This window comes from Calonectris borealis, chromosome 25 (genome assembly GCF_964195595.1).
Source record: "Calonectris borealis chromosome 25, bCalBor7.hap1.2, whole genome shotgun sequence".
In the NCBI taxonomy this organism is placed as follows: Eukaryota; Metazoa; Chordata; class Aves; order Procellariiformes; family Procellariidae; genus Calonectris; species Calonectris borealis.
In genome coordinates this window covers 2213719-2235102 of record NC_134336.1, presented here as the reverse complement: position 1 = coordinate 2235102, position 21384 = coordinate 2213719, and the positions used below count along the sequence as shown (strand labels likewise).

The 21384-nt window shown below is 41.9% G+C and overlaps 1 protein-coding gene across 1 annotated transcript in view; it reads right to left on the bottom strand.

Annotated features, from left to right (window-relative positions):
* The window catches only part of CSMD2 (CUB and Sushi multiple domains 2), a 307900-nt gene that overhangs the window by 210646 nt on the left and 75870 nt on the right, over positions 1 to 21384 (bottom strand). The window contains 2 exon segments of the mRNA XM_075173206.1: positions 10755 to 10962; positions 17655 to 17849. Coding sequence (XP_075029307.1) covers positions 10755 to 10962; positions 17655 to 17849 — 403 coding nt within the window.

The window sequence follows — 21384 nt, the reverse complement described above, 5'->3', positions numbered from 1 at the left end:
GCACCGTAATGCCTCTAGTTTTCCAGTGTCTTGCAAAATTCCAGCTTACTGTGGCCAGTAAGACAGTCATTAGGTATTAGCTGTTGACAACATTTTGTCTATTACTAATCCTCTGATATTTACTGATGCCCTGGCATCTTCTTGATCTCTGCTATAAATCCAGCCACAAGAGAGGTCTCTGTGAGGAAGAATCAAAACATCCATATTGTAAAACAGCCAAGATTGTCAAAAACAAACTTTGCATGAGCTAAAGAGATCACAACCTGCCATGACAAAACAAAATGCTACCAAGAAGCAGCAGCAAAATATAGTAGCCACATGAATCCAAAAATATTATTTCCTTCCCCCATCTGGGCTTTGGGAAGGCCAATTAGATCTCTGTGTACAAGATATCACAAACATTAAGAGGCAAGATGTTTAGATTAAGTGTCTGCATTTAATAACTGATATTACTAGATTTGCAGTCCATGCTTGAGTCAAGCAGCATGCGAGACAGAAAAACGTATCTGTGCCAAGACCCATCTGAGGCCGGACCACCCAGTGCAGAAAGAAAACCACTGGATTTTGAAGCACAGAGAAACACAGATACCAAGGTGCAAGAAAACTTGTAGAATTCATTATTTTCCTCCTACATCCCACATCAGAAATCATTCACATTTCTGCCTGTCAGCCCATTCTTGTTCCCTGAGCTCAGAACCAGGTTTTGGACTAAGTCCTTAAAGAAACATCTCACCCTAAGGATGCATAGTTCAGGTTTCCACCACCTAAGATCTCAGACAGTGCTTTACTAGGTGATGCTGTATTAACCAATTCTGAACTGCTATTACACCTTTCACTTTAACGCTTCGTTTGCAACTCTCTCTCCATTTATGAATTCAGGAGCTCACTTCCACAAGCATCTCGCGGATCTGGCACAGAAAATAGTCTCTGCGCTCTCCTGCTTATCCCGTCCATTATTGATCCTTGTCAGGGTATCTTTACCTATTTCTTAAAGCAGCAGCAGCTCAGGCCTGCACTAAGCAAACAACGGGAACAGAGGTCCGTTTTTTCACTTTAGCTGAAAGGTTGTTACTCAAGGACAAAAGGCCTCCAGGACTGTACTACAGCTATCAAATTGCAGAAGTTTGGCTATCTAAATATATACGTATGTATATGTTTTTGTACTCCATTGTATTTGTCAAGACACATCAGAGATATATAGATATGTCAAGATATATCTTAACAAATACAATGGACTAGCTCTGAAAACACACTTTCTAATTCTTAACCTGAATAGTTCTTCCATTTGAACTGCTGCAGTGATGGCTGTGGTAACACTTTATTTAATCCCTCCTATCGAGAGGAACTGCAATAAAACACATCAATGTTTCTCTAATCTTTGAAGCACTGTAATTTTCATCCACTGTCCTCACATCTATTCTCCGTCTCTCAGCCTCTATCTAAGACTATCTGGGGAAGGGTGGTGGAGCTGTTCACGTGTGAAGACCAGACCAGAAGCTTCTACTAAAATAAAGCTCCTTGCTGTGTCTGTGTACAAATTGAGAGCACACCTGCACAGACTGAAGGAATGCAGCTACTATCAGCCTTAGAAGAACCTCAAAACCTGTATCAACGGTAACATATTTAAGCTTTGTGCTACTCAAATATTCTATCACTCTAGATGAAACAGGGAACAGGTCTGTACCTAAACCCCCAAAGAGAAACAAGATGCTGTTGAGTCAGCTCTAAAGTAAGAGACTGAGAAGATCTCCAACTTCAGTAGCTTACCTTAAAAACAAAAAATGAAGGAAAAACAGAAGTAAAATGATCTTCTGACAAGCTCACCACAGGTTATTGCCAAGTTCAGTTCTCCTGAGTGTATCTGGTGTATTATCTCATAAACCTGTTAGTATGTTGGTATCGTCAGTTCACAAGCCCGAATCTCAGCTGCAATCTAAACAGGTTGGACTAAAGGGTTTGAATGCACAAGAAGAGACAGAGGTGTAGCGATAAGCTGCTTGCCCACCGTGACAGTAAATGGAAATAAATCCAACGCACAAGAGCATCCTTCCTTTCCCTGGGAAAGCTCAGTGTCCCGCTGTAACAGCACAGAAGAGGCATGGTGCTTTAAAGAGGACCCCAGATGTCCAACTTTTTACAACCTGTGACATCACTTGCACTTACGTAAAGTCTCCTTCCCCTGCCAAATAAAGGTATTATTCACCATTTTACAATCTATGTGGTTACTTATATTTTGGGTCACGCCCAGAAGGTACTCTTGAGATAATCAATATTCTTTCCAGCTTTCAGCCAGTTGTGTTATGCTCATTTGCACGAGGTCTGTCTTTCCAAAAAAAAAAAAAAAACACAACTCTTTAGCTTGTAGGTATTAAGTGTTCTTGCAAACAAGCCTGTCATTCTTCCGATGCATTTGCATCCAGGACAGAAACAGCTAAACATTAATTTATCCATGTTTAGCAACTTTCAGGGATTTTTTCCCCCCACACTACAGGCCCTCCTGCACCTCATCCCTTGAGGTGCAGTCCACAAAACAGTAGCCTTCACATAGGGTTCCCTCTCTGCCTCAGAGGTGACCAAACAACAAAGAAGGACAAATTGGGATAAAAAGGACAATTAAAACATGATCAGGGTAATTTTTCAGCCTAAAAGCATCTTCTTTCTTGGCTTATAAAGCTAGACTGAATATTCATGAAATGCTCTCCACTATCTAGCAATAGAATTAATCATATTAATGCATGGAAAAATAAGATTAGCCAGAAAGTGGTATACGAAATCTAATCATGTTTTATTGAATGAAACATGAGTGGGAGAGGTCACGAGGCCCTTTCATTGTCATTTGTCACAAAAGTCTCTCTCCCTGCCACGCTCCCAGCAGAAGAGCAGTTCAGGCTTTTGGAAGCACTGAGCGCACGCCTCCCTACAGAAGGGCGAGCAGCCAGCAGCAAGGAAAAGCAAGTTCTGCTGCCTCCGCCTTTGGCCACACTGCGACTTCGGGAGGGAGCTGTACGTATTGTCAACTAAGTGCTTAGCTGATGAGAGCTAACATAGTCTGCACGTTATTTTCCTCAGCTGGGGTACAGTTGAAACCTTCCCTACCAGAAATATATGCTAAACTATGGAACATCTTTAAATGCCATCCTACCCTGATTAGTCCTTTCTTCCAGAATTTCCCAGTTATTTCTGCAGTGCAACAGGCCAAGGAGCTCTAGGACAATGTGCAATACTACTCTACAAAAATGATTTTGTACAAAGCTATCAATCCTTTGACTTCACTTCAAAACAGCAATCAAGACACTCACAAATCATTTACATCCACTAGGGAAGCAATCAGCTCACTCGCTCAGCTGCCACCAGGAACCAAGGGCTCCCAATACTGTGCCAGCTGTCTCCCATCAGGGAGAAATTAGCTCACTGACCCACAAATTCCTGTTCTTCATATTGCAGATCCATATTAAAATAAGGTCTGAAGTGCAGTATAGCAAGCTACAAAAGCTGGTACATCCCAGGGAACTGACACCGTGCTTGCCAGAGACAAGAAGGGACCACCACCACTGCACCGCCAGCAAGGAGAGCTGCAGGCATTTCAGAAGTTGGCTGCAATCAGGGATGGTCTGGTTTCTGACAAACTTCTCCAAAATATTATCTCCAGGGAAAATACCTCCTACGAGAAAAGGGAGTTTTGCAAGAAGATTATTTCCCATTAAAGCAGTGTTTTACAGCTTTAAAGCCTTTGTAGAATTTGTTTCAAATTAAAAGCACTATGAATGCTTTAGAAGAAAAAAAAAATTAAACTACCAGTCAAATAAGGAAGTCTATTTTCCAGATCCCAATGAGACGTAGCTGACATTTAAGTAGGGATTTTGAAAGCCACTTCATACACGTTTTTTATTCATTCCTAGTCCTGTAGAAAATGTTACCATGGAAGAAAAGCATCTGAATATTACAGATTAAGTATCCATTAGTTAACGAGCTCTTACAATAAGGAAGCTTAATTCATTGCACAGGAAACGAAAACTTTCAAAATTGCATGATCTAGGCTTTAACTAGTGACAAAATAAGTTATTTCAAGACACAATTCAAGTCTCCAGCCCCATACAAGCACCAGGGCAGGACAATGCTTGCCAACTTTCAAATAAAAGCAATTACTGACTGGAAAAAAAATCAAAAAGGGAAGTGGCAAGTATGAGATGAAAACCATTTTGAAGCAGTCATCAAGCAATCTGTTTTACAGAATCCCTGCAAAAAATGGCAGCTTCTGGGGAGCACACGGGGAAAAGCACAGTGGAGATGGCCCGTTCTCAGCTCCCACGTGCATTGCGCAGCTGTTTATTGTAATGCAAAGTCTGCAAGATTCCTGCAAGCACTCTCCCACTACCCGGTACTGGTAGCAGCTGCATCAGTATAAGCAGCAGCAACATCAGATGCAGACCCAGCACTCCTGAGCTGCAACATGATGGCAAGAGGAATGCACTTTAGTAAGTGAGAATACACTAAAGCCTGATTCACAAGCCCTTTGGAGCCAAAGTCTTTCCACTGACTTCAGTAGACATCGACTGAGGTGTAAGATGAAAATATATGCTGAAAGCTCCGAGACAGCTATCTAAGGATCAGAAGCTGCTTTGATATAAAGAAAATAGGTTGGTTCGTTAGAAGCACATACAGAGAACAGTTTTTCACCAACCAACGTTATCATCATCTGAAAGAGTGACCTTCAGGAACGCAGGTACTCTAATCTCTTACAGGTAGAGCACAAGATGTGCTAATAGATTAGCCTGGCCAGTGTACAAAATAACTGGCATCAAGAGGGAAGCACAAAGCAGATCTCGCATAGGAGAACTTTAATGAGAAACCTCTTAGCAGATAGACAAGGGTGGTGGGGAGGGAAGGGTCAACTGCAGATAATGACAGGGAAAGAACTAAAGTCAGCAACAGTTGCTGAAACATAGGTGATTCTTCCAACCATTCCTCCTCCTGACTCAACTCTCTGCAGAAACACGGCAACACAAGAGAACTTCTGAAATGCTTTTCCAGAAAGGGCTGGCGTCCAAAAGGGGTCTCCTGGGCCCAGCTCCAGAAAGGAAGAATTAAGCAGAGGAACCTTAAATTCAAAGGTCCTCACAGTTCTCCTCCCAGGCTCACCCCAGCCCATGTCCCTTTTGTTTTTAGCTGTTGCTCAACGTCTGTACCATAGTGCTTCTGAAGCAGAGCAAGATGCTCGCATTGCCTTCACATCAGGCACAGTTGTGCTAGAAACAGTAATACAAAATAATACACTTGCACTTGTTAAGGCATGCGCCTTGTTTCTAGGAAATTAAGAGACAAAGCTAAATCCAAATTCTACCCAAATTAAGTGCAAAAATAGTCCTAAGGAGGAGAAGGAAAGCATTTCTGCAAGCAAGATAAGCAAAATATGGCTCCAAGGCTGAAAAGGCAAAATGAAGATGAGACACTGAAGAGGAGGAACCGGATTCAGACAGGAATAAACTCCATCGATTTGGCACTTACTCGCTTGCAGCCCTGCTTCTCCCACTGCATTCACTTAGCACGGGATTATTAACAGAAAAATCAAGGAAAAAATGTTTCCCAGGGGAAATGACAAGGGAAGGCTCAAAGAGTGGGAGGGCAGCAGAGGGGCAACATGACAAATGATGCAACCCCCCCTGAAATTAGACTTCTATTCCATAAGGTAGAATAATTAAGTCAAGAGAAGGGATCATAGGGAAGAAAGATACCACAGACCAAGACTCTGCATTAATACGGCAATTCAGTATGTGCTCATGACCTCCTGGAACAAAATACACAAGTGAGGCAGTTGAGGAGAAAGCAGTTTTTAAAGGACCATGAAACAGATTAAAAAAAAAAAAGGGAGTGGGTGGCATCTGGAAATTTTCAGCCTCATTTCTTTCTTTCAAAGGTAAGCATTTGAATTTTCAAAAATGTAGCCACATTCAGTAGAAGTTGCAATAAGAAATAAAGAAACATGAAGTTGAAGAGGAAATGCACCATGGTGGATTGTAACTCCTAAGAGTGTGCACAGTTTGGATTGCACAGAGAAAAAGGATAAGCAACCGTAGCAGCTTCCATTCCCAAGCTATGGTGCAATTTCTATAGGTTGGGCTAAGCAAGCTCAAAATTTGGACAGAAAAAACAAGGACCCAGTGGCAAATTAAGTAATTCAAAAGCAAATCATATTCCCAGGTCAACATGCAGCTTCTCAGCATGATACTATGAGGTGCTTTGCCAGGTAACATTCTGTTTCAGCTGAGCTCAAGCAAAAAGATTATGTGAAATAGGGTTATGGAGGGCAAGGGGGAAGAAAGTTAATTGCTGCACTAGAACCTAATACAAGGCTAAAGAACAACCCAAAAAGGATCTGACCCTTTACACACTGTAGTATTTTTTGATCTGAAAAACATCACACTACAATATAGCAGCCACAGAAGCACCTTTCTCAGCTAACAGCCCAATCCCTCCTACCAATTTGGATTCTCATAATCTACCAAATACAGTTCCAAAATGCAACATAGCTATAAAAGATTTGAAAGGTGTCATTATTAAAGAAGTCACCTACAATTCAAAGTAAATTTCCCATCTGAAAATTAAAAACATCTAATGAACCTTCAAAACACGCCAGACAGTCTGTCATAGTCAAACAAATGAGATACTTGTTAGTTTTATCTCATGGAACTAATTCACTTGGCAGGAGCAGAGGTTTCTAAATAGTTTCATTGATGGAACGAATAGCCATGGAATGCCAAACATCGTTCTGGAGGGAAAGGGTATCACTAGCTGCTTACGTGTTCAGCAGACAGCTGAAGCTTACAGTGTCTCCCCTTCATTTCCTCCTATTTTCCAATAGCATAAAAGAAACTTTTTATGGGAAACATTAGACCATCTTCCTATACTTCCACAACTTTGAAAATCCCTACTCTAGAGGAACTGCTGCATGTGCATGTTGCACCTACGCAGCCCAAGAGCAAGGCTTCTACCTTTTACCCATCTTGCCTGCTTCAGCTATATTGGAATGACTGCAGAAACCTTCTTTGCTAAATATTTGCATTATAGCCAGCAAAATGTACACTTGATCTTAGTCAATTCCTGTAAACACACATACATAAATTGGATTATTAGTCATTTCCTACACCACCACCTTCTCTGGCAATAGCAGCATAATGCTTTAATAATGATAATACAAGTCATTATGCCTAATGTTAGATACAGGTCTCAGACCAGCTAGATGAGATCTAAACAGATGACAAAGAAGCACAAGAGACAGACAACCACATTTTCATTGTTTGCATACACTTAAACAGCAGTGAATATGCACAAACATAGGAAATCCAGACCTCCACCACAGGCAAAACAAAAACTTACCCTCTATTAATGTGTGCTCAGAGTGCAGCCAAACAATTGCTGCACAGCACATTCCTACTTTCTTTAAACCTTCAGGGGACACATCGATGCTGGAGGTGTTTGGTATTTTCAGTGTAGCTGAGCACCCACAGGCATGCTCGCCGCTGAAGAAATCTTTAAACCAGGTAGCACGGAACAGCCGTAATCAGCAGACACTCCCCAGAAGCGTTAGCTGAGGGAGCTCTCAGCAGATACTGACACAAAGCAGGCGATCAACAGCGCTCAGTCCCCTTAAGGACTGGAGCCCGAGCTGCTTTGAGGAATTTTCTTCTTTTACATGTATTTAGAGAGAAGAATTTCATTAATCCTTTCAGATCTCTCAGCTAGTTCAAAATGAGGGGGAAGAGAACCCCAAGTCTTGAAGACAAGAAAAAGTCAGGGAATAATGATGTAAGAGAACATATATACTACACATCCCTCCCCATGTCCAGTGCATCCTTGCCCTAGAAGAGGAGGGCTGTGACTAGGACGCCGCTCCAGCTAACCTCACAGAGCACAGGGCAGCTACTGCCATCCTTCCAATTTTTCTTTCTAGCCCGGAGACCCTGACATTGTCCTTCCTAATCTAATGGGCTCTTTTTCACACTGCTACTTTTTCCCCCCTCCTGTTCTCTGCTCAGTAGAGTTTTATTTCTCACCTGTCAAGGAAATCTAGAGCCAAGGTCCCATGACAGAAACTGTGATAGCAGTTAAGAGCTGTAAACGTGTTATTTTATTAATATGTCTCAAATAGCTACTCAACCTCTATTGCTCTGCCTGACATATGGGATGCTTAGGCCTGCAATGCCCTTTCCCTTTCAAGACTTATTGCAGGATTCGCATCCGACAGGTCGGGAACCAAATGAAACTCCTAACAGGATTCTCTGGGGAGCGGCTGTGTGCGCAGAGATCGAGGTGCAGCGCGGCGGATACAGCTGTAGCGACTGCTGAAGGCAAGAGGGTTAAGGGAACCCGGCTCGTAAAAAAAAACAACAAAGCATCTATTTTTAAAGAGGGGAGGGTGAATGACAATGCAGGAGTTAGTAAGTGCAGGCCAAGTCAACCTTACTTAATGTGCTGAGTTAGTGCTCCTGTAAATACTACCATTATACAATATTTCATAGCTTGAAAATACATATGAATTATACTCCAGATGAAATTCAATTTTGTTTATTTGTGTACATCTCTGGACCAGATTAAAACTATTTATAATGCTTAGGAAGTGAAATATTTAGCTGCAAGATACTTCAATAGAATGGTTTATTTGGCCGCAAGTGTATATGCCATATTACCAATAATTAAAACTAGCTTTTCATAGACAGAGGAGAAAAAAGGTTTTTAGCTATATTTTCAAGCTGAATCATATCAACATGTTTAAAGAGGAGATATGAGCTCCACTTTTTTTTCCCCCTATGGGCAAAAATTATTTTAAAAGAAGGGAAAAATGAGTCATCTGAATTTAATTATCAGGCTCCAAGTTGTGAAGGCCAGCTTTGAAAAATGAAATTCACAATAAGACTCTTTGTAATTCTGCTTATGGGACTAAAAAGTTTACTTCAAGAATACTAAATGAGGTCCCTTTGAATTGACTGGTGTGTTTATCTTGCCCATGTGTACTTCACGGAGCTATAGAATGCAGGATGAACCTCAAAAAGCAGGAACAGCTTCTTCTACGAGCCCTGGATGAAATTCATGTGTGTGTGACCTGTTTCACTCATTAACTCGGTGCATCTCGCCTGGCCTGCTCTACCAGCCGATTCAAACAAGAGTCCACTGCTGTTACAGCTCGCAGAGTTCATCTAACTCCCAGTGAAGATACATTTGGAGGAAAGGCATCATTAAAGATGCAGCACATGGGCACTTGGGGGGGAAGAAGGAAAGTAAATTCATTATCGCCTCTGACAAGGCCCCAAAACTGATGTCTGTAACATATGCTACTTTTAAAATAGCTCCTAAATCTCATTTTTAAAAGGGTGCATGTGCACGTACATGTATTACTGAAAGTCAAAGGGCTTAATTTTCTAAAACACATTTGCCATTTTTAAAGTTCTACCATGCTGTATTTATGGGTAGTTTATTAATTTTTTTCCAGCAGGTTCACTCTGACAGGCATTGTTTTATTTTTGATATGACAAGACACAGTGCTGCTCTGGCAACACCTCCAGGCTGAATAATGTTTCTTAACTAGCTACATTCATCTTTACCACATAGCACAGATGACTGATCCTCACTGCAGTGCATAAAGGCTAAAAACTTAACAGTGCCCTAAAATATTAATGCATGCCAATAAAACCATTTTTTTTCATGAAACAGCAACATCTAATTTTCAGAGAGGTCCTAGGAACAGTAAACAATTGGTACATGGTAAATGGCAAGTTCTCTCACACCAATACAGCCTAAGCATTCAAATCCTATCCCCCATAATTGCCAGGCAAGTATAAATTAATTAAATGAATGTTATTTGTGGCTGCGACTGAATCCTCATAAATAATCGTAACTTCCTGCTGATAATCCCAGGCAACACCTAATAATTTCAAACACTTAATTCTTCCCTTCCAGAGGGATTTTGGGTTTAAGACTACTCCCTTCCACTTGCTGCTAGTTAGGAATTTTAACTGTTTGTTGAGTGCAATCACAGTGCAGAAGATCAACTACAGGCAGAGTTGTACTCTGCTATAAAAGCAACATAAGCAATATGTCAAATTCCTTCTGCAAGCCCTCACTTCAGACTTCATAGCACTAATCATTTGGGCAGCTCTTGTATATCAGTAAAAAACAGTATGGCATTTATTATCCATAAAAGCAATATTTCTGAAAGCATTGCTCAAGCAAACAATGGAATGAGAGGGGTATTGAAATTCTACACACAGCCTCCTGTCTAAAGGACAAGCGAATCTGTAGAAACACTTGCCAAAAGTTCATTAACAGTGAAGTCAACTTGTCAGCAACATATTTAGCAATAATCAGAAAACAATTTAGCAAAACCAAGGTTTGAGCGTGACAATGTTTGAGCAGGGTTTCGTGGGTTTTGAAGTGGGTTTTTTGGGGGGTGGTTTGTTTTTTTTTTTTTAATTCTTTATTTCGTCTAACCGGCTACACTATGAAATCTTATTGCAGCAAATATTTCAAGTAGACAATAGTCCCTGCAAAGTTTACCAAGCAAATAAAAAGCATCCCAGGGAGTTTCACTGGAAGGTAGCAGCTACAACCTGTGACTGGGAATAACCAGGAACTACCTTCATTCAGGCACAAACTCTGTTCACTCTGAACATCCTATAAAGTTTGGATCTATGCACACAAAACATCAGCGGGTACTACATGACCGTACAGACCATAACAAAGTGTGGCCAGTAGTAACCTACCAGAGCGAAGATCCCTCTGTTCCAGCAACTTCTAAAACATCATATCCATCTTCCAGCTGAAAATCCATGAAAACCAGAGCAATAGTGTCTCCAGGTTCAGCGAGAATAGTCCATGTGCAGTCTGCGTTATTGCCATACTCCAAGGGAAAATGAGGGCTTGAGATAATTCCGCTTTGTCCCCGCAAAGTCCCTCCGCAAGCATCATCAGCTGGAAACAGAATGCAAGTTATCAGATTTTGCTGAAATGCACAAAGCAGTACACTAAAAAAGAATAAGCCCAAATTCAAAGCAAAGCTTTAAAAGCCCCAGTGCTTTTGTCGGGGTGTGTTTTACTACACACTATTAAGAGACAAAGATGCTGAGGGATGCAAAATCCTATTAGGTCAGCCAGTGTCTTCTGGCAAGTGCCAGCTTATTCCCCACTGTACACTTACTAGTGATTTGTTTAGTCTAATTTTAAACACCTCAAGTGACAAAGCTTCTACCACTTCCCTGGGGAGGCAGTTCTCAACTAACGCATCTCACTGTCAGGACAGTATTTCCTCACATGTTGTTGCCCAAGTTTTCTGTTCCATCCCTTATTCCTGATTAGCATCTTCTAAGGTGTTTTCTGCAACTTTCCTCCTAACTGTGTAGCCAGCAAAGCAGGAGGAAAACTACCAGGAATTCAGGGACTGAGAAGGGTTTCACAGACACATGAAAACTCCCCTATCGCAGCAGGGGGAGAGGTTGGTTTCCAACTCACATAGATCTCAGCACCATCATCAGAAACACCCCCAAGGGTTGTGACAACAGGACTTAGAGTACAACCACTGTGTTTGATAGAAATCTAATAGAAAAGGAGTGCAGTATCCCACACACCTGCCTAACGTGTCTTTGTTTACTCCAATTTCTTAAGGAAATGGATGTTGTAACCAAAATCATAGTAGTAAAAACTTAACCACTTGTTCAGAAAACTAGCAGTGACATTTCCTGGTTACATACTGGATCTCCTGTTTGCTGCAGATTCTTTTGTTTTTACAACCGGAATTTTATCAGCAGGAGCTATTAGAACAATTAAAAGAGAAGGATCTAAAGCAAACAGGGGCAGGAAGACAGAGGAAACCAAGAATTCATTTGACTAGCATCAGGGCAGCTCACTGCTCTCGTACATGCAGCGTTTATTCGAAACACTAAGAAAAGCCTGTCAACTTTACAACATCTATTACAGAGCAGCATTTCAGATGCTTTAGTCAAGGAGCTTGGGGCTTTACATTATAAACACTTATTTTCATTACGAACTACTTTAAGAAAAAAAAACCCTTCCAAACTGAAATTTAACACAGGTGAGAACATTTGTTAAGTGCAATGGGCCATCAGCACCTAAGGAAAAGGCAGGACAATTCTGCAGGGCTGCTCAGAAGGATCCTTCAGCTTTTAGACCTTTTCAGGAATTAGCGTCCTGTGCTATCAGCAGGTTTTATCAGCAGGGCTGAAACTTGCAGCCTCTAACTCATGAAACTTGAAAGACAAAGTAAGACAAATATGTGCCAACTTTTCTTTCTCATGGCCATCTGCTATCCCAGCACAGCCAGCCACCTGAACAAGCAGAAGGCACAGCGGACACGTGCTTCCTGGTGACTGATGGCAAGTGATTGAGGTAGGAACACCCCAGGCTGTAACTTACTGTGCGCATTGCATTGACACTCTACGCATGTCGCACTGGCGCCTCGGCCCCAGTGGAGATCAGGGATGGCCCTTTGCAACTGCTGCCGTGCTCAGACTGGATGCACGTCACTGGGTATTGCGGAACTCACAGAAAGCAGGAAAGGCAGAAAAAATATGACAAAAATCCAGACACATAGGCAGACATGCAACTACTTCTGGACCACTCCAGCAGCGAAAACTAGAACTGAAAAAGGCCACTGAAATCCCAGCTCGATGCTCTATTCCCTGGTATTCTATTAGAACAAATTTATCTATTTGCTGCAATCGTATTCTCAGTGAACTAAAGTTATGCATGGACGCTGAAGCGCAGTTATAATCATCAATAAATTTAGGCTGAAAGATCTCTCATCTAGTCCAAGCACCAGGAAATCCTTCAAACTTCAATGCATCATACACAACGTTCACAGTGACACCTCCAAAGAAGGTCCATGCAAAAAGTAGAAGGGCCACTTCCAAACCCTTCCCTCTGACAGACAGAATGAGAATGCTTTTTAGAGGATGAATGGATTCTAGTCAAACGGGATAAGCACAATTCACCAGTTTACCGGTATGTTCAAATTTGATTTCTCATGAATAAGTGCCCTTGCAGATGCTAGAAAGAAATAGATGCAAAAAAGGTTCTTAGAAAGCAAACTCCCAGACCACATGCCTAGCAGCAAGACAGACAGAGCAGGAGTAAGGTCATTAGCTGCTTCAGCAATGCACAGGGATCTGAAAGGGCAATTTATTCTTAAAATACATTTACCTCCAGAGAGGCAGCTCTCTCCGACATAAGATGTTAAACATTATTGTTGCCTGGCTGCTATTGGCCCTAGGCAACCATTCGAAGTTCCTTTGCAAATAAGGGCCTGCACCGCTGCCATGAGACATCTTCAAGCAATCCAGCCTCTGTATGCGAACACCACTCTCAAGGGCATAGGTGCTCTTGGCCAAACACTTGCTTCTCACTGTGATCATGCATTCGTGCAGCTCGGGTCTACACAGAGCCCTTAAACACACACACACAAGAGCAAATGCAACAAGGATTTTGAAGAAGCAATTCCTATTGGCAAGTTCTCAGCCACATTTACTATTGGGGTCTGGGAAGTCTGAGGCTGGATCTGGTCTATTGAAGTTGTTCTTGTACTGAAAGGCGGGGATGGAGAAATAGGCTAAAGAATTTTGACTCAATGCTGTATTAGAATTCTTAAACAAGGGAACTACATTTTTCTTTTTACAGGACTAAGCTAACTTACAGTAGCCGAAGATCTAGCCAAAGGTATGGTGGTTTTGGCTTTTTTTTATTAAAAGGGGAGTTTTAATTTAAATTCCTTCAAAATTTTTCATTGCAAAAGGTGTTTAATAGAAAATGTATTCCCTTCCCATCCACCTCTAAATACACACTTCCTAAATTGGTAGAGGTTGTTACTGTTTAAACACATTCTACAATCTTCTAAAATCTTCTTGAACAGCCTTTCAACTATTTTGGGCACAGTGCAGCCTAAGCAGCTGTTTGAGTTATAGTAAGACAGGCCACTTAATGAGATTATGCATATTTGATACGCTTAAAATGTAGCTTCGCAAATGTTCTCAACTTTTCAGCTGGCTTACTGAATTTTTACTCAACCGCCTACCAGAATCATAAACCTATCAGCTCTACTTAAATTCAGCAAACGATCTGGGCAAGACTTCTCTCCACATGCATGAAAGCGCTTTACAGAACAGATTCTGATGTTTCCAGATATTCTTTTGGTGCTTCAAATGCACCATTCCACTTTATTTGAAATTAACTGACCCAGGTCCAGCTGAGGGTACTTCCTTCCTTGGCTGCAGCAGAACAGAGGACAGCATTCCAAGCCTGCTGGGGTTTTGCTTCCAGCATGCCAACTGTCAAGGTAAAAATACAGCTAGACTTGTAGGACTCAGCTTAAGGCCCCATTTACATTAAGTACCAGGCCTCATTTCATTCTGTGAATACAGAACAATTGTGCAGAAAGCGTGTAAAAGCACACAAGATGCAATAAGGAAACCATTCCAGACATTTCTGACACACATTATAGAGATGGGATAAATGTCAGCTTAGTCCAGATTTTACAGTCTGACCCAGACTCGCTGAGGACTTTCACTCCTCGAGGCAAATTTCCGAGTTACACATGGTCTACCAGGCACAGCCAAGCTTCTCTTCTGGGCAGCCACAGCTGCCACCCAGTTCCGTGTTCTCCTACTCTGCAAATCAGCACAGAGATGTCATTCGCTGCTGCTTTGGTGCTCCCTGAATGAGGTCACCGCAGTTTTAATCCTTCCTGCCACGCAAGCAGAAACATAACTCACCAGAGCAGAGTCTGTGCAGGCTGAATTTATAGTCTCTTTTAGCTCAGAGTCCAAGAATCAATTTTGATATAACTGTGCTTTCAAAACCACTGGCGAGCTGCAGCACTAGCTACTTTCACTAGCTCCGCAAAGACACATTTCACCAAGCCATTCTTCCTGCATCTGGAATTCCTTCCTACATTCTTTTCTCACTGAGATTACACTTGTCCTTTGAAAAAAAACAAAACTGTACTTCGAAACTGAGAATTGGGTAAAGGGAGTGCAGACAACTCCTATGAAGAAAAAGCAGCTGAGCCACAGCACTTCTTCAAAGTGTTGCTGTCCTGGCACATCCTCTCAAACACCTTTGTCTCTCATTCTTTTCTACCATGCATTTCTTTGCATCTTCGATTATTTCAATGCATGAAGACTGGAATAGAGACAAAGCTACCAATATATAGAAAAGGATGTTACAAAGCAGAAGACAAGCACAAAGGAAAGAGCATAAAGAAACCAGCAGAGGATATTGATTACCATGGTAGGAACTTACACTGTTTTCAACACTTGGCTCATACCTCTGCCATTATACTGGAGAGGAGGGGAAGAAGGAAAGGGCACAGTCCCCAAACCTAACACTGTCCTTTGCAGTGACATTAGGCAAGTCTATTCCCAAGACAGCAGCTCCCAAGATTTTAACATCTGCTCAGCTAGAGGGAACCTTTCATCTCGATTTGTCAGGAACTAACCCAGCAGCATGACCCATGTCCAACTTAAGTTAGAAAATAAAAAATAAATACAAATATATTTAACAAACTTTCAGATGCCAATTACCACCAAGCCAACATTAACAGCATTAATCATAAGCGACACAGGCCACAAAGATCTTTTCTCTCTCAAGGAAATATATATATTCTTCTTCAGGCAACAGTTTTGAAAACGTTATTTTCCCTGCAGAAGAAGGCGTAAACCTTTTTGTCAGTACGCAAATCTTCTCGCCCCTTGCAAAGACTGAAGGCTGTGTCACCAGTTAATCAGCCAAGCATGAATGTCTGACTGCTGAAAACCTACTTATGGTAGAAGGAGTGCGGCTGGTTTTCAAATGCAGCAAGTCAATTTGCAGACTGTCTTCGCTACTTTCCACCTCCCTGGAACAAGATATAAATGTCACACGAGAAGATTTCTGGTTCCTACCTCCAAAAAACGCCTTGGGAGTTTTACTTGAGGAAAAGTCTTGAAGGATCAGGAGCAAATCTATTAAAAAGGAGTGGCTACCTCCAGGAACCTGCAGGCACATTGCTACACAAGTGCAGCTGAACCAGCACATATTTTGCTACCATCAGAGCAATTCACACAGCACTAAAGCAAATACCAAGAATTGAATATTCCTCTATTCTGAAGTATATCAGATGCCACCATCATTGTTGGATTCAAGATTGAAACGGTGGTGTTAAAATTAAAAGCGAGTTTGGCAGTTTGAGACAAAAACGCAAAAATAGCCTTTCACTCTATCTGCAGCAGGGATCACAAAAATTGCAGTGATGCCAACCCTCGACTTCAACACCTGCTCAGGTCAGAAGTTAATCCCTCCCTTATTGGGGTCTACTACAAAAACATCTGAATGATAGCAGAGCAAGAAGATACTGCCTTCCTCCAAAGGAAGGCTGCTATTAGAGAAATGCTATCAGACTGGAGGAAACACTGGTCCATTGATGCAAGTAACTTCCTTCTCTTCTAGAAAGGATATCACTTTGCATACTCTCAAAGTTGAATTACAGTGAATGTTTTTCCTGCACACACTTCCAGTGAAATTAGAAAAAAAAAATTTAAAAAGGTTACAACGAGAGTCCTAATTCAAAGGAAAAGCAAAGAATCATAACTGATCATACTAAAATGGCAATGATAGCTGTCCCTCTCCACTGTCAGTTTGGTGTATGAACCACTCCTTCAGGGATATAAAGCCCTTGGCCCCAAAACAGTAGTGTATTTCTTGTACACTTACCTAAGTAGCACTTATTACTGCCGTGTAACTCATTCAAGCAAGCATTAAAAACACACCAAGCAGACAATATTTGCTCGCTTTAAATTCAAGATTTATGCTACAGCTTAGAACTGCTGATTGATTGCACAAGCAGAGTCAATAAAAAGAATCAATATAAGATGCTCTGCTGAAGTACACAAAGAATTGAGGGGAAAAGACTTCAAAGTAGCAGCAACTGTTTTGGTATAACAACGCAGACACTTGTATATTTACAGACTCTCTAGTCCCTTGTGGCCCCAGAGAATTATGAAGAAGCTCTCTATACTGATAAAGGAATCTAAGTTTCCCTACCCCAAAAGGGCTTGCAGGAAAGCTGGCCAGCCTTTTCAAACAAAGGCCAGATTTTACCTCCCATATAGCATCCCCTGTCTGAGGCTGCCGGCCCTGCTGCCAGCAACCCGGAGCACATCAGCACTCTGCACAGACTCACATTTCTTTACAGGAAAAGCACCAGAATCACTGTGGAACGTGCCACGAGGGAAGCCAGCTTGACATTGCAGAAAGCAGAAAATCCAGTCTCATTTTCTAGTGTTTGATCTAGAAAACCTGCATAGTCTTGGGTAGGTGCCTTATCTTACGGTAATACTCCTGCTTCCCCCTCCCTTTTAGACAAAGAAATTGAAGTTAAAGTAGCTGTGCATGGCATTTTGAATACTTTGAGCACTTCATAACCTCCCTATTATTCACTCAAACCCTAGCAGCTTTAAGGAATCCAATAAAAAGGAACCTCAATATTAACTACATCATGTTTAGTTTTCAAGTCTTTTAAATCGAGCTTACAGTCCATGAAGTTTTTCCCAACCCCAAATAGCTCATTAAATCCTGTTTCATTGTGGCTTGTTCCAGATGAAAAGAGGGCACTTTACCTCTGCAGAAGGGGAGAGGAAAATCCCAGGAAGCACCGCTTTCCGAATTGGCATGGCATGTGAGCAACGCATGTCCTTCCAGAAAGAAGCCTGGATTACAGCTGTATCTCACTTTGTCCCCGATGCTGAACGTTGTCCCTTGCTGAATTCCATTCTGCAGCCTTCCTGGATTTCCGCACGTGTGACTTGGTAGAACTGCCAAAGAAAGTTGCTTCTGGTTAGGGACAGTGCATTGTAACAGAGCTGTCAGGTGAAGAATCCAGAGGGAAGGCTCGTCTCAAAGTAAATGCAGCACTTAAAATGTGAAGAGCAAATAACCACAAAACTTACCCTTCTGGATTGCAGAATTCATTAGGCCAGTTACAGTTCACACCGAAGTACCATTTCTACTGAGTATATGTAAAGAAGCAAAAATCAATCCCCAAGCCATTGAGTCAGAAACAAGATCCCCTCCTTCCCGACCAGTTTTAGCAGTTTCTAAAGCAAAGCATCCCTCTTTCCTATGCCCCCCTGCAGTTCTACTTAACACAATTGTAGTTTATTAGAATCCAGAGATTACATTCCTGTTTGAAAAAACATTTTTCAACAGACCTTCGCTAGGCACCTCAAAGGCCCCTGCACCATAAGCAGCCTTGTGTTATGCCTTAGAACCACACAGAAGACAGCAAAACCTGTAATTAGCAACTACCGCCTAGACAAAAAGAGCAACATTTCAGCCCACCAGGATTCATACTTCATTGCACTGTGTGTTTAATCCAGATTTCACACATATGCATCAAACTGGACTCTGAACAATGCAGTTGGATCCAGCTCCAACTGAAGGCAAACTACAGTCCAGCAAAAGTTTGCATCAGAAAGAATATGGGATACTTGAATGTAAGACAGAGAAGTTGCAGCTAAAATGCTAGTAAATCCTTAACCAATGCCTCTGTAAAGCAGGTTCAGAAAATTTAAAACTCGGCGGGTTCCCATAAGCCACTCCAGAAAGATCCACTCAAATCACGGTTTTAGAGCCCAACATAAAACCCAGTGAAGACAACCAAGACTAAGAATGACTTAATCAAATTTGAATCAGGCCCTTGTGTAGCATCTTGTATTATAGTTCTTTTTCATTAAGGCTGAAACATCAGAGGAATGAAAACATGGTCATTCAAAGCTGAGTGATGGTTTATCATTGGAAACAATTTTGTCAGGGGCACAAACAAAACCAGATGAATTTCTGCAAGCAAAGGGAGGGTTAGTCTGCAGCTCTGCCAAGGAAAAGAGGAAGATTAGAAGGAAAATGATATGCTAGTATACACTGCATGCAACAGAATAAAATACAACCAAAATTGTGCGTAAACATGTGAAATGAAACATAAATCCCTGACACTAACTGATGCAGAGACACTACACCTTTCCGTCCTGCCGTGGGACAGTGCTGTAGGATCGGGATTTGAAACCGCCCTGCTCTGGCTCCAGTACAGGCCTTCCCCCGCCAGCAGCCCCGGCTGCCTCCTCGGAGCAGGGTTCGGGTACCCTACGAGGGCTCTCTACAGAGAGACGCAGACAGTATTCCTCACAGCGAGGGAAATGAAAGACTAATCCGTAATGAATATAGGATTAGGCTTCCTGGATCCAGACAGACTACCTTGTTTTCTAGTTAACCCAGATTAAATGTAACCTTACCTCCTTAAAATTGATTAATTTTAATGGCATGTACATCTTGATTCCTGCACTGCCTCAGTTTCTTTTTTTTCTTTTATTTCCTGCTGTGACTGCAAGCTCTCACCACACATCTGCGTGCAGAGGAGCAGCGTCTCCCAGAGCCCCAGGAGAGCACAGCCAGCACCCCGGGGACACAGCGCTGGGCTCCGGTCTCCCCACGCAATGCGGGTACAGGTATAAGCTCTGACAGACAAGATTTCTTCCCTTTGCTCTTTCCCTAAAAAGTACTATTTACATCCTTCCACAAAGCGCCTAGAGCTGGGAAGTTCAGCAGCAACTTTCACATAGAAATATTAATGACCACGCAGGTTTCGTAAGCGGGGGGATGCTATCAAATACGTCAGATGGGTTGAAAAGCAGTGTAGAACTAATGTTTCATTTTCTGTAATGATACTCAAAACCCCAATTTAATTAAATTACCAATGTCACTTTTTGTAAAAAAAATGAACCCATTCCTGCTTTTTGCTTCCTTCCTTTAAAATTAATGACTAGAACTTTGCTATAAATAAAAATCTATCATTTTTAAAAGTCAATCTCTAACACTAGCTGCTCTCTACTTAATGAACTGTGAAGAATCAGACTACCCCGACCTGCATCATATCTTAAAATCATACTTGAAAAACAGGATCTCATTTAAAAATTCTGCTTCATTTGGCTGCCTTAACTAATATCTTGTTACAGGACAGACAACGCGCACATGCTTTTGGAGGAAGCAACATTAACTCCTTGATTGCTTTGAATTCAGTGGAGTTGCTGCAGGAATTGGTGAGACCTGATTTTTCAGCACAAGCAGCAGATAGAGCTGCCCGTGTGAGGATCTGCTGTCAGTCATGCCCTTGAGACACTTGTGCCAAAGATTAATTTGGTCAGTCCCCAAACACGAGCTGATGAAGCCCACCTTCGCCTACCAAGCAAGGAAGAGAGTCAAAGGACACAACATCTCTGCTCCCCGAGAAAGCACAGCTTCACAAAACCCCTACAGCAGATTGCAAGGTGGGAGTCCAAACACCTGGGGTGCAGAGTCTGCAGATGTCCTCGTAAACCCCCTGACCGGTTCACCCGGCACGGGAAGTCCGTGCCTTTGTTCCACTGCTGAGTGGGACCCCCTGAGCTGGTGCAGCAACCGTTCACAGCAATGGATTTGTGATTCTACTCCAACATTCCCAAGAAGAGATAATATTATTGCTCATACTTGGCTGCCTCTAACAGCCAGACTCTCTGATTGCTTGAGAGATTAATAGAACTGTATTATTTACATCAGATGTCGCACAGAATAATATTATTAAAGCTTTGTCTTACCCATTTACCAATTCCACTGTAGATTAGTAGCATGGATTTTTTTCCTCCCCATAAAAGCTTTGTTCCCAGCAATCAACATAATATTTTCCAGTGATTGTATGGAAATGAATGCAGCCACAGACCAGATTTGTACAGATGAATAGAAGGTCCTGTTAGTCATTTTGTAGCTAAGTCTGTTTCTTTCCACGATGAATTTAGAGCAGTTTATTTTATTTGTCTTGATTTGAACAGCTGCCAAACCGTTATCTTATTTTCTGACAGAGGAAAGGAAATAGGATTATTCTATTGCAGTTGCATCTGGAGAGCTCCTCAACATACCTCAAACATCACTGTACCAAGGGCTACCCAGATATACTGCCCTGGAGACCCCACTCCCTGAGATGACACACTAGCGGGTCTGGTGTTAATTGCCAGCACAGACACAAATAGAACCAGACCCTTAATTGATCTCTGGAGAGGAGGTCAGGTGAGAACTGCAGCTACAACTGTCTTAAGAGGTAACAGGAGATAGGATGATCCGAGGGTAAGGCAGAAATGTCACCTTTTCAGCAAAGAACTATGAAGTGTCAGGACATGGAAAACATCAGCCAGGAATAAATCCACCAAAACCTAGAACTCTCCCACTCCCTGCAGTTTTCAACCTATCTTTCAAATCCACTTACTCTTCAAAAAGAAACCTGTAGGGCGTAATACCAAGCTCTGCCCAACTTAACTTCCTTCTGCT